Here is a 13,765-nt window from a genome sequence, read left to right as displayed (position 1 = left end):
ACTACATGTAGTTTTCGACTTACAACCACAATTGGGATGGGAATTTCTGTCGCTAAGCGATGCGGTCGTAAAGTGCTTTGTCATGTGACCGCATTGCTTAGCGATGGCAATCCTGGGCAGTTCTGGTTGCTGTCATAACCCCAAGGCACGCGGGTCGTTAAGTGGGAAGAGGCAGGAGGCCCAGATAAGGAGCACGAGGGTGCCACGAGGGGGTGAGGGGAGGGCTGGCACAGGCTGTGCACAACTTGGGGGAGGGGGCACTGTGGTGCAGCATGAGCTCAGAAGGTTGGGGAAAGAATATGCTGTTGCTCAGGGGCTTCTTGGTGCACTGCAGCTCTGGGGCTGCAAGAAGCCCCTGAGCCAAAGCACAGTGTAAAGCCCTTTGCAGAGCAAAGCCCAGCCCTAGCCATCCCAGCAGTGTGGTGCAAAGCTGCAACCTACCACCACAGCACAAAGCCCTAGCTGCCCTTGCTGCCCTGCACTCCAAGGTCTTTGCCACCCTGTGCTCTACCACCCCAGCTGACCTTTGCCGTGTTGTTGCTCCCGCTGCTGACAAGGCATGCCTGGCCTGGCTCTTCACAAGGCAGCTGCTGGCCATGTGAGGCTAGTCACAGCTAGGGCCATCTTTCACGCACGTGCCTTGAAAAGGAGCTCTTCTGGTCGGGTCCTTCTTTCACGCCAGCACAGCTGGGGCCTTCTTTCATCCACCTGCCTTCCAAAACCTCACGCGAAGGCTGCACACAATTTAGACAAGGCCACTTGTGATTTGGACAAGGGGTGAGTGCAGCTTTGGGAAGAAGGCCTGGCGTGGCCAGCAGCTGCTTCACAAAAGACCAGGCATACCTCATCAGCAGTGGCAGAAAGAAGATGGCGAAGGTCAGTTGGGGGCGGCAAGGCCTGCAAGGCCAGCGAGTACAGGGCGGCCAAAGGGGTATAGATGGGGGGGAAATAGGCAGGTGGGGGAAATTGAAGTTGTAAGTGCAGATGGGCTGCACCTGAATTTTGATCATATGACTGTGGGGGTGCTGCGACAGCTGTAACTTTGGGGACCAGTCATAAGTCCCTTCGTTCAGTGTAGCCGTAACTCTGAACGGTAGCTGAACGAATGGTCGTAAGATGAGGACTGACTGTAGACCACGGAAACAAACTTAGTTGCGCTGCAAAGAACTACAGAGCTTCACATCTGCCTTTTGAGGCAGTATTTTATATTCTAGGATTGTTGAAGTCTGCAACAAGATTAAAGAAGCAGATTAAAATACATACAGTGGTACCTCTAGTTACGAACGCCCCTACTTACGAATTTTTCAAGATACGACCAGCTCCGGCCCCAAAAATTTACCTCGACTTGCGAACTTGCCTCGACTTACGAACCGGATCCGCAGCCATTTTCCACCCGTTCCACGTGGTCCGCGGCCATTTTTCCGCCCCTGACGCGTGGTCCGCGGACGCCGGAACGGATTAACGGTAATTACATTGAACCTTATGGGAAAATTTGCCTCGTGTTGCGACCAATTCGAGTTGCAACCAGACTCACGGAATGGATTAAATTCGTAACTCGAGGTACCACTGTACTTTGATACAAAGTAATTGGAGACACATATCTTAGATGACAAAGATCTTGTAAAGAAAAGACTATGACCCATGATAAATAAAAATTGGACACAGAAAGTTGTCTGATCCCAGGACGAAAGCTCTCACCTTCCATTGCTTCAAACATTAGCAATGAAGCTGCTCATGACATGCACACTGCCTGTTTCAAATCAATACATGCTGATGTCTAGGGTAATGACTAGGTTTTTTTCACAACCACAATTCTCATGACGCCTATGAATTGCAACAGAACTGCTACCTTGCATTGCAAGACAAGGATAGGCAGCCTGGCTCTGTAGATATTTTGGACTGCAATTCCACTGGCCATTGGCCATGTTTGCTAGGATGATGGTATCTGAAGTCCAAGGCATCTGGAGGATGCTAGCTAACTATCCTTTCCAAACAGCCCACAGAATTATCAAGATCATCAAGTCCCAGAAACAGTTCAAAGCCAGCAACAAGCCTCAGAGAGGGAAAATCCAAGTGCTCAGGTAACATGCATGAGGTCTCCTCCATCAACATCCTTTTTACAGTACATTTCCTTCACACAAACTCCAGTCATTTGCAGACATTAATAATCTGGTTTTCGTATATTGTTTCTAGTAGCTAGCAGCTCTATTCCTCTAGGAAGCTTCTAAATACATCACCTTTTCCCAACTACTGCCAGATAAAATTACACCACTGCTAAACATAGAAGATTCAATGAAAAGTCACAGCTAATAACCAATAAGACATCAATATTTTATAAAACTGAAATAGTCCTCCTCTGAAACCACCTATATCAACAATTACCACTATATCTCATGGCTATACTGCTGCAAGTTTATCATGGGCTATGCAAATAAATACTTTGTCTTGAATGTAATGTGCATCAATTTTGTTGGGAAATACTGCCTGCAATTTTCAGCTACACCCAAACCATACCTGCATAGTGATGGTGGGAGTGGTGAGCCCTCCTGCTGCTGTCAAGGTTGTCTGTGCTGCTGAAACAGTGATGGCAGCAGGGTTGATGACCTGGCTGGAAAGTGTGGCGATGGTGCCCAAGGTGGTAATAGGCGTAGCCAAGGAAGCATTAGTATTGTGTCCCCCAGTTCCAGCTAGGCTTGTTGAGACTGTGCCTGTTACAGTGCCTAATGTTGTAACCCCTTAAAAGATAGAAAGAAAGAAAAAATGTTGATGGAAAGAACTCTGTAAAAGGTATCCTGCCAAGTGCATTAATTCCAGTAGCCTTAAAGCATAGAAACATGGGCTCTGAAGTGCCTGGCCATGTTTCTAGGCCATATATCTGTAGATTGGTAAACAGACATGGTTAGCAGCCAGTTTTGTGGCACACAGGGGACCCTGTGAGTTGTGAAGATGTGCACAGGCCCAAAGGCCTATCCAACAGCCAACCACCCTCTAGCCACTGCTGCTCTGTGGAAAGCAAAGGCACTCACATAAGCACTTAACCCATTAATCCTGCCTCCAGGTCAATGCATTTACCTGTTGTTCCTTTCACTACCAAAGTGGTGACAGTGGGCTTGACTGCAGATACAGTGACAGGGGTAACGAGCCGTACTCCACCCATAGGGACAGTTCGCAAGATTGTGCCAGGTTGTCCTGGTGCCCCCTTGAGCACTACCTATGAAAACACACATTTTCCATATTAACCTGCTGAAGTCAGAAGGGGGCTTCTAGCATCTCCCAGCCTGTCAGCTAGCTCACCTGTGTTACACTTTGCTGTCCATGACCTGTGGCTAGCTTGGGTACTGCTGTGATGATCTTGGCGGGTGTACCAGTGCCAGAGGTCATCACTTTTGTGGTGATGATGGTGATGGGAGACTTAATCCCAGGACTACTAGTAACCCCTGAAAATAAAAAGCAGAACTATATACACACACACACACACACACACACACACACACACACACCCTGAAGAGCCTCTGCATCCACGCTGTGATCTCACTGGCAGCCCAATGGTCCACAGGCTGGAGCAGGAGGAGGATACCTGCCACAGTAAATCAAATTCCATTTCTTACCTGTGGCACCTGATTGTGTAATAATAGCTGACATGGGGATGGTCTTGATAATAGTGGTGGTACCAGGCTTTGTTGTGTTGGGAGACACACTGCTGATGCCCAGGATGGTGGGCTTAGTACCTGTGCCACCTGCCTGGGAGCTGGTGATGATTGTGGTGGGCTTGCCATCTGCTGAAGTCACTAGCTTTAGAATAGTGCCAGCAGGCAGAGGCCCTTTGGTCTTAAAAGAAAAAAAGAGAACACCAAGAATCAGCATCATGCAGGAAGTCTCAATATTCTTGCATTCCACAAACAGAATGTATGCTAGAGAAAAAAAGGGCAGGTCTAGAAGAGGCATGTAGGGAGTTTGGATCAGAACGGCACACACTCTGACAAGTACCCTAGGAATGGAATTACATTTGGCCATCACTCCTCTGTTGTATGTTCTTACCTGGATTATCTGAGTCACAGGACCAGTTGATGCTTGACCTGTCACAGCTGATGTCTGGACTGGTTTGGTCTGCACAACAGACATCACTTTTCCCAAGTTGGAAATCTGCTCCCCCCCAAAAGAAAGAGAGAAAGCCTGTATCAACTTTCTTTACATCTTCTAACATGAAGAGACACAATCCCCTTCCTCTGAACTCGTTCAGGAGTTATTTGACCAGTAAAATATCCAGCAATCATTTATAAGGAGCCTGTTAAATCCAGCCACAGCAAGCTCAGGGCTCACTGAAAACAGAATCCTGTAAAAATGCTCACTCATGTCAAGAGCAAGGGATCTAGTGGACAGAAAAAAAACTACATTTCCAGCATCCTCTCTTAAACCCCTATTCAAAGGCAATTATACTTACCAATGCACTGCCTCCAGGCACGGAGATAGGGCTTTTCACCAATGTGATGGTCTTCGTCACCCCACCCACCACAGTCGTCATCACCTGGGCCTGCTGTGCTACAGTGACAGTGCCTGATTTGTGCACGGTGATGATGGGCCGGGTAGGTGTATTAGTGGTGGATGAAGAGACTGAGGTGCCCACCTGGGCAGCTGCTGTCTTCAGCATGCGGGTGGCTGGGTTGCTCACCTGCTTGTTAAACAAGGTGAATGTTAAAAAAAAAAAAAAAAAAAGCAAGAGCATCTTATAAGTCTTTTTTTTTTTTTTTTTTGCAATATTAGTTCCCACACCTTTTTATTACAGATAGAAAGTAGTCTAACAAATTGAAATCTTGGTTCCAGAGTGTTTGCCTATGCCTTTTGTCATGCACTGATTCCAGCAAAACTGCTAAACCACTCATTCTATGGGAATATACCCTAGATACTCACCATGACTGGAGAAGAGGCTACTTTAACTGTGGTGGGTAATGTGGTGGTGCCCGGGGAAACTGCGACAGTCTTAACTATGGTAGTGCCAGCAGGCACGCTTAGCATAGTGGGGGCCGAGGACGGTGGAATTTTCTGAGTGGCTGCAGCAGCAGCTGCCAGAGCTGCCATGCCACTCATTTGGGAGCTGCTACCGATCACCTGAAGTTAAAAAAAAAAGTCAGTAAGTTAATACCACCAGGAATCTGATGTTTTATGTATTTATATATATTTATGTTTTTAATGTTCGGTGTGAGTCGCCCAGAGTTCCCCCATTGGGGGGAGATGGGCGGGCGAGAAATTTAATAAATAAATAAATAAATCTATGCAGATAACTATGGCAATATGTAGATGACACAAACAGACAAGGCGAGATGTGATAAATTCCTTGTTCCCGCCCAGGTCCCCACCAATCCTGCCTTCACTCACCGTCCCTTGAGTGCTCTGTGTGGGTACCACCATGCGTACCCCAGCTGGCAGAGAAGTCACTGTCACTGGGCCTTTCCCAGCTTGTCCTGCTGAACGCACTGTCACCAGGGGTGCTCCTGTAGTAGCCTGTGGGCCAGTGACCTTTAGCACAGCTGGGACAGCTGCAAAGAGAGAATAAGGAGAAACTTTAGACTAGATACACATAAGGGCTGTGTGTACTGAAATGTTTCAGAAGTGCTTCATGTAAGCAGAGCGTTTGTTAAACATTCAAGTAGTCCGTCTTTTTTCCAGCCTTCTATAGTTGCAGGTGCTTTAAGAGTCACATTATGAGTTGACAGAGAAGCCTCAAAAATGGCACATGTCTAAAGCAACACTTCTGAATTATTTTTGATGCATGTGCAGCCCTAATACAAATTCCTACATATTGCAATTACATGGTTCCCAAAATGCAAAGCTGGCCATCCTAGCAAAATGCAGACAGTTTTGCTGTCTGCAAAATCTTGAAACTGTACATTTTTTTATTGACCCATGTCTTTGGCAGTATATAACATTAGCGGTAAGCAAAATGTTTTGAATTCTGAACAGCTGTTTGAATAGTATCACCACAAGCACAAAACACTTCTGGAATAGTTGGAACATCCCATTTCAACCTTAAAATCTTCCCCCTTTGAAACATTTTGCACATTATACAATGCATCACCAGGATAGCCCATCTCTTTCTTCTTAGGGAAAAATGTGAAAAGCACTCAGCTGCCTGGAATTGAACTTTGTAACACATGCGTAGAAAAATAAAGCATTGTGAAAATACCTTTCAAAATATGAATCTGAATGCACACTGTGTTCAGTGGAGTTCAATTTCACTCTATTTCCCTTGTTCCCTGCTAAGCAAGTCAATTCTCTTAAGATAATTCTTCAGAAGATTCTCATTAAGGAAAAGACACCATGTAAGAGATGTCCTTTTCCCCCTTTTGGAAAACTGAAAGTGGTGCTCTTACTAAGCGGAGCTCCTACTAAGAAGAAAGCTCACGTTTCAAGGACTGTACAAAATCCTTGAAAAAGCTAGCTTTTAAAAGAAGAAAATTCTGACTGGAAAAATAAAAAACCTTCTCCCTTACTTTGTGGACGAGGAGTGGCAGCAGCAGCAGCTGCTGGAGGCGGCCCTGGCATTGGGCTGCTAGGCACGGTAGGAAGCACCTGGATGGTTGTTGTGGTTGGTGGGGCAGGAGCAGAAGCAGCAGCAGTGGCAGCCGTGGCCGCCGCGACAGCTGTGGTCTGCGGCAGCAGGGTGATACCCATTTGTGCCAGAGGCTGCACGGCAGGGACCGGGGCAGCAGCAGCAGGAGCAGGGCTCTTGGGGGGATTGACAGGCACTGAGGGCACAGGATTAGCAGCCGGCGAGGAGGCAGCTGGGATGTCGTATTTCTGCAGTTGGAGCAAGTACGTGTCCGCAGTTGGGACGGAACCCCAGCTCACTTCCAAGGAATTGGTGTTGGCACGGACCAGCTGAACCCGTGAAGGGGGTGGAGGTTTCTCTGTGGGTGGGAGAGAACAAGAAGGGTAGATGGTATTAGGAAGATTGCCCCACTGTTACCTGTCACAAGAGCACAGACTCTCACATTCCTGAGACAATAAGTTTTCCATACCATTTTAAACATACACTTGAAAGGAAACTGATTGAAAAGTGTTTTTTTTTCTGAGGGTAGTGTCACATACTACAGTACCAGCAAAATGCTCTCCCCTCCCCAGGCATCTTTCTTTAAACTTCTTTTGATAGGGTGGTAAAGTACCATTTGAGGTTCTAACTGCCTAGCATCTTAACTTCCATGAAATGCCTTTGGATAAACATTTTTAAAAAGAGGAAAGATAACCTTTCCTTCTCCTTTCTAAGAAGCTTGAGACTGGGGAAGTTATCAACTCATGGCTGTAGAAGATGACCCTGGAGCAATCAGGGCAGCAGACAAAAACCAGGCCAGCACAGATAGAAAGTACATATGCAGCCATACTGTTCCATAGGACAAAAAAACATGGAATCAAGACAGGAATACTTATGGAATCTTCTACAACCACTACCAAAAATATTTAATTTAAAAGTTACTTGTGGAAAACATAAAACTCATACAATCTCAGTGGGGTCTCATTTAGTTCTACTGCTGGATCCTGTTTTAATTTACTCTTTGTGGGGCAAGGAGAGCAATCAATGTGACACTGGTGTTATGCACAGTGCACTCTTAGTCAGTGTGAGACTACAGATCCAAAGCTTTGCACTCCTGGCTTATAGCAACACAATTCTTTTTAAAGGATTGCGGAAAATGCATCCAGAGCATTCCACTGTATACTCTATTCTCATCAGAAATTCCACTATGAAGGCTACATCCACATGTTCAAAAAAGTCACAAGTACAGACCTTTCTGAAATGTGTACTTTAGGATGTAAGTGGGGAAGCGAAAGGTTTCATTATTCTATCATATTTATGGACCTTCCCCACATAGAGAACTAGCTTGTTCAAATATTAACACTGCTCATGTTCCCATGATGGATGCTGGCTCTCAACATCTTAAGTAATTTCTGATTAAGGAGAATCCAAACAAACAGAATGAGCCCATCATGAGCCTCAACAGATCAGAACAGCACAGAAGCCTGTGTAATATATAAATAAGTAGATAGTAACCCCACTGCAGTACTTCTGCCTAGCCCTCTTACCAGTCTCAAGATACCAGAGATCCTTGCAGCAAACCTGGTTGTTCCAGGCTTTACGGTAGCCATCACGGCCACTCCAGATGTACAAGCGGGTATTAATGGCCACGGCACAATGCCCTGCACGTGCCCGTGGAGTATTATCTTCCAGTGTGTCCATCAGAATGGGCTCCCAAGCCATGGAGTCTGCATTAACAGATACATGCACAAAAGGTCAGACATGGTAGTAGAATGCAGAGCAAAGAAGGCACCTCCTTTATACCCTCACATACCTAAGTTGAGGCAGGCCAGAGTATTTGTGCATTTCCATTCCTTTTCGTGTGTAGCCACTTTGACATCATCCATAACAAGGGGCACCCAGCCACCAAATACATACATCCTGTCAAAGAGAGAATGAGTGAATGAGTGAATGAGTGAATGAGTGAATGAGTGAATGAAAGAAAGAAAGAAAGAAAGAAAGAAAGAAAGAAAGAAAGAAAGAAAGAAAGAAAGAAAAACTGGGGTGACAAAGTCAGGCTGAAGCATGTTAGGCACAGAGCTTACTTGTTCCCAATGGTTGTGGCCGAATGCAGACTACGAGGGAGTGGCGCAACCCCACTCAGGTTGGGCTTGTTCCACGTCAGAGAATCTAGAGGAAGAAAACATACCAGAAGTCATCATTTCCCTACCTCTTCCAAGACACAGCACACATACAAATTGGCCAATGCCTGGATGGAACTAAAATTACTGTTGTGCCCTAGGGCCTGCTCTATCTTGAAAGCCTATTTAAAATCTGTCCCCGCTCAACCCTGTTGCGTTTACCGATATCAAGTGTCCAAAGATCACCAAGACGACAACCACTCATGCCACCGTATATGACCAGTTTGGATTTTTTGTTGTCTTTTTCTGTGTACACCACAGCAGTATGGGATTCTCGTGGTGGAGGCAGTACACCATAGGTGATGGGAATGTCCCAGGACCCCACACCAGAGCCTGGCCGCAGCTCCAAGATATAGAGGTCATTCAGGTACCTATGAGGAAAAACAGAACCTGTGTGAAAGCCAGGTAAGAAACTGTAGCTGTCCTGTTTCTTTGCTGTTTGTTTTTGATACCACTTGGGATATTTTCTGAAAAACTGGAGAAAAAGTAAAACAAAAAGGGAATATGGTCCATTACAACAGTACACAAAATCAGTTTCTTCTGATCTAAATTGGCAAAATTACCTTGCACCTGGACTGCAGAAGCCATACAAGCCAAGTCAAAACTAATGTCAATATACCTGGGAATGTTATTCTTGGGGTCTTCACTGTCATTGGCTAATCCCCCAAAGAGGTAACATTTGTTGCCCACCAATGAGAAACTATGGCCAAGGCGTGGACATGGCGTGGACCCATTCTTGGGCATCTTGGCCTTCAGTCTCTTCCACTCCCAACGGCTGGCCTAGAATTACAAAGGATCAAGTTATTATCAAGCAATGCAAATAAGGGAAAGGAAGGAACTAAGATAGACAATCACTCACCTGCAATTCATATAGGTCATTGCTGTACTTGCCATATTCAACCATTCCACCAAATACCAGTAGACGAGTCCCATCACAAACAAAACCATATGCGGCACAACCAGGTGGAATGTCTCCACGCACAGCTGGGATGAACCACTGGTTTGTAGCTGGAAAAGAAGAACAAAAAAATATCAAGAAAGGACTTCCTAAATTCAAATACAATAGGGCTTCATGTGACAATATGCCTGAAGCAACTCAGCTGGACAGTTGGGATTTCACTCATTCTCTCTTAACTGATGCTTTATCAAGCAAAGTTCCACAAAAGATTGGAACTACACACTCACTGCAAAGGTTATTTTTCTTATGGTCAAAATGAGATTGCCATAATTTCAATAGTATTCTTCTTTGCTCCCTCAACCAACAATTCACTTTACACTGGATGCTTCAAAAACATGACAGTCTTTCAGGATAGCTATAATCTAAGTTGAGGGAGCATAAAATAAAGGAAGCAGCCCACAATAGTAAAGGGTGTCAGAGAAAAGGAAATCTTCCTTCCTGCTCTGGGACAACGTTCTGGATGAATGCAGCAGATAGCAATAAGAGGCATGGCCGCAGAACTGTTTACAATGAGCAGGCAAGAGGAAGCAACCTATCAGCAAGATGAGAGATGAGGCAGCTGCCAATCAGGAAGCTGAGACCCACCCACTTCTGTCCAGCTCTGGTTACATAGTAAGAAGACTCCCCACCATAGGATATCTAGATGCTGTGGCTGACACTGAAAGTGGGGGAGGGAGGCATACTCCCTTCTGCATGCGCTTGCCAGCCCAACACTGCTTCATCCCACATACTTATTCTTGGACTCAGCTAGTTATAGTCCCTTCCCTTTAGCCAGCATTGCTGACTAGAACATCTCACTGGCATTTACTGGGATTCTGACAGGCCTCCCAATCTAGCACTTCTACCACAAACTTTTGGCAAGTACGTAGTTAGTTACCTAAAAGATACTTTCATGTTGTTTGACTCAATGGCTGCATTCGCAGCAACATAACAGTGGCATGAAAGCACTAAAGATGCAAAAAGCAGAAAGCAAAAAACCTGTACAGTACAGTACTAAATTCAAGACTGCAACTTCTAAGGGGAAAACAGATTCTATGCTTTATTCATGCAAGAAAAGGAAAAGCCAATTTCAAACAAAAGTTAAAAATTATCTGAATACTTTGCTAGAGAGGATTTTTCTGCTTTGAGTTTATTAAACTTTTTGTTGAGTTTGAAAATTCTTTTTTTCAGAATACACAATGTTCCTGAATTTATTATGCCTTTGCTCACATATATCTGTCTTAAAAGTTCCATAGTTTTAAAATATGATTAGGTCTCTATTTCATATGAGGGTTAATGAGATCATTAACAGTGTGAAAATCTGAATTCTTCCATTTAATTCTCAAAACTAATATCTTCATTTGTAGTTATCCTCTGCAACCTTACACTGGCAAGGCTACTTTTACCATTCCAGCTACTGGCAGAGTAGATGTCTTAACCTTACTGTGCCATGTTACCGAGGCTGAAAGGCAGACAGAATGAGACTGGTAAACCAAGTCTTGTCTTTACCAACCAGCCCTCTTTCTCTAGAAAAACTGCTAACTCTATTGTCACTAACTGTAGTCTCCTAGAATTTATTCAAAAGTCTAGATAAGCACCATTGATCTTGAGACCATCTATCTCGACCACCCCTCTCCAGTTTGTAAAGCCTCAACTTTACAAGCCCCCAACCTTTAATAAAAAATATAGACAAAGACTATGGGTGGCATATATCTGCAGGGACAGAAAGTAACTTTTCCAATAGGCATTAGGAAGAATTTAAACCCAGGGTGCTGAATTATTTTAGGCAATTTCAAACCAGAATTGAGACTCCAGGAAGTAATAGCTTGATACTGGAGATAAGGGTCTCTTGACCCCTCTCATATAGCTATAAGGTGAAATGTTCCGGCACTTGCTCCCTACACCACAGCACTATTTGTCAGCTCAGTTCTGTTTTACGCATTCAAGCCAAGAGGGAAAAAAAACAGGCAACAAGGAGTTAAAAGCTGCAGAATTCGAAAGTTGAATTTTACGCGCCAAGTCTTTGGGGAGGAAAAGCTCCTTCAACTAGTGCCCCGCCATCTCATCACATGAGTGCATTTGAGAGTCCATGGGGGAAAATACTGTATTAACATTGGGAGGAGAGAGAAAATTACCATGCCAAGCAAAGTTGCATGGCTACTCACAAAGCACCAGGTTAATATGAAAGGACAAGAACTTTGTGTCCTCAAGGCACCCCGTGCCATGTTCTAAACTGGTTCATGGGCTTCATGGACAGTTCTCTAGAATTTTTCTCTTTCAATCAAGCTGGCAGAGATCTTTCTCTTTTTGCCAGCTATTCATTCCTCCACTTCCCACATTGCTATGGGACTGATGATTTGAGCTCTGTTTCCACAAAATAATCCTAAGGTATTCTGCTATAGTCTGATGGGCATTCCACAAAAAACATAGCTTTATGTCCCTTTCCCAAAGGTAAATTAATTCCTACACTGCAAGCCAAGCACGAACATCTAAAAGGAAAAAGTATCCAGTGTGAAGGTGCTAGGATTCCATCTAATGGAGAAGAGCTGTTCCAAGGCATATGCCAGTTATCACACTGAAAAGGCTGAAGAAAATTCAAGAGAAACAGGACTTTACCATTGTTTCATCTTTACAGTTCTCTCCTCTATCATTTATATTTTCATATACCAATATGAACCTTTGAGAGAGTGAAAGCATTCAACAAATTTAATGGGTCTTATAGATAGTTGCTAATATACAGCAGTAGTTGCAGACACTTTTTTTTCTATACACAAGATATTGGAGATCATATGTTCACAGAGAATTAAATCACTCTGGGACCAATCATAGACAATCTTTTGCCCACTGGACACAAATGGGGTAATTCCCTGGTCCTATGAATACCCTAAATACTGTTGCCCATTCAGCCCCCCCCTTACCTGTATTATAGACATGCAACTCATCCACGATGCCCTCATTGCCCCCTCCGAAGACCACAATCAGCTCTTTGATTGCCACAGCTCTGTGTCCATGTCGGGGCCGAGGCACAGGGCCTGACCACCCAATCACTCGCTTCCAGCGGGGCTGCAGCAGCCCTGCAGTGGCCCCACCACCTGTTGGGGAGCCCCCACTAGGGACAACAGGAGAGGCCATAGAAAGCACCTCCTAACTCTCAATAAGTATCCTTTCTAGCAATCAGTCCTCTAAAACAACAGAGTGAAAGGACTTCCTATCAGTTTTGCTTTCCAAGTGATGGCTCAAAAAAGACCCCCCTAAGCCACATGCACTCTACCTCTCTCGAGGTAAGGCTGTTCGTCGAAGCAACACCAGCTTCACTTTTTTAGAGGACAGAGCAAAGCGGTCCTCCCCAGTGGGGCAGGACGCCCGCAACTCTTCTAACTACTAAGACACCCCGTCACCGTGGGCACCGGGTCACAGTCACCTCCTTTGCTGCAAACAAACTAATTCGGAGTAGTTGTGAAAAGGAAAAGTAAAAAAAAAAAAAATCCTACCCCCCCCCCCAAAAAAACTCTTGGCGGGACAAGTAGCTGCCTTTTTTATTTCGTGGGGCAGTCACAGCTTAGAGTCATACCCCGTTACTGAAAAACTCCTACGGCTCCCTTTCCGACAATGAGTTTCGATGACCGTATCTCTCCCCCCACGACCGGAATACAGAAATCTCTATGGAGCAGACACCCTCCCTTGCAATAAGAGGGGGGCTCATACAAAATTACCCCAATTGCCTCCTGCCTTTTCAAAACCAACACCAATTCCCCTTGCGAGGGAACTACCCCGCGTGGGGCAGTTACTCCTCCCCCCTCGTAGCAGGGCCCCTCTGCCGCCCCCCTCCGGCCCCCGCTCAGAGCCCGGCCCTGGGAGCCGCCATCTTGTGTTGCCCGGACGGAAAATGGCGGCCGCAGAGAGGGAGAAGCCGCCTCCCCCTCGTCCCCCCACCCGGCGCGTCTTCCCCGCTGATCCTGCCTACTCCCTAGCCCGGAGTTCTAAGCCAGGGCGCTCTCCCTCCGGCTTCCAAGCGCAACGGGCAGCTCGATCCAGCCCCGCTGTACGGCACCGATGGGCAAGCTGCGGGCTCCAGGCGCCTTCACGCCGCCCTGGGAGCCGCCATCTTGCGCCTGTGAGGAG

At 45.7% G+C, this 13,765-nt stretch overlaps 1 protein-coding gene across 3 annotated transcripts in view; it reads right to left on the bottom strand.

Annotated features, from left to right (window-relative positions):
• The window catches only part of HCFC1 (host cell factor C1), a 26,210-nt gene extending 12,445 nt beyond the window's left edge, over positions 1-13,765 (bottom strand). The window contains exons 1-16 of one of the 3 annotated variants that reach the window (XM_007420511.4): positions 12,562-13,765; positions 9,566-9,714; positions 9,326-9,486; positions 8,869-9,077; positions 8,611-8,695; positions 8,340-8,446; positions 8,074-8,253; positions 6,489-6,905; positions 5,374-5,534; positions 4,909-5,106; positions 4,442-4,672; positions 4,039-4,143; positions 3,609-3,828; positions 3,295-3,437; positions 3,073-3,211; positions 2,515-2,735 (exon numbers count right to left, since the gene is read on the bottom strand). In XM_007420511.4, coding sequence (XP_007420573.2) covers positions 2,515-2,735; positions 3,073-3,211; positions 3,295-3,437; positions 3,609-3,828; positions 4,039-4,143; positions 4,442-4,672; positions 4,909-5,106; positions 5,374-5,534; positions 6,489-6,905; positions 8,074-8,253; positions 8,340-8,446; positions 8,611-8,695; positions 8,869-9,077; positions 9,326-9,486; positions 9,566-9,714; positions 12,562-12,775 — 2,940 coding nt within the window. In that variant the 5' untranslated portion in view covers positions 12,776-13,765. The remainder of the gene's footprint in view (positions 1-2,514; positions 2,736-3,072; positions 3,212-3,294; positions 3,438-3,608; positions 3,829-4,038; positions 4,144-4,441; positions 4,673-4,908; positions 5,107-5,373; positions 5,535-6,488; positions 6,906-8,073; positions 8,254-8,339; positions 8,447-8,610; positions 8,696-8,868; positions 9,078-9,325; positions 9,487-9,565; positions 9,715-12,561) is intronic. The other 2 variants (XM_007420512.4, XM_088137741.1) reach the window with 2 other exon arrangements.

The sequence above is a fragment of the Python bivittatus genome, unplaced genomic scaffold (genome assembly GCF_059951505.1).
Source record: "Python bivittatus isolate LINGU-HERP-01145 unplaced genomic scaffold, Pbiv_v1 ctg000220_np1212, whole genome shotgun sequence".
NCBI classification, from domain to species: Eukaryota; Metazoa; Chordata; class Lepidosauria; order Squamata; family Pythonidae; genus Python; species Python bivittatus.
Note: the sequence above shows the minus strand (reverse complement) of the source record. Positions and strands in the feature narration are given on the sequence as shown.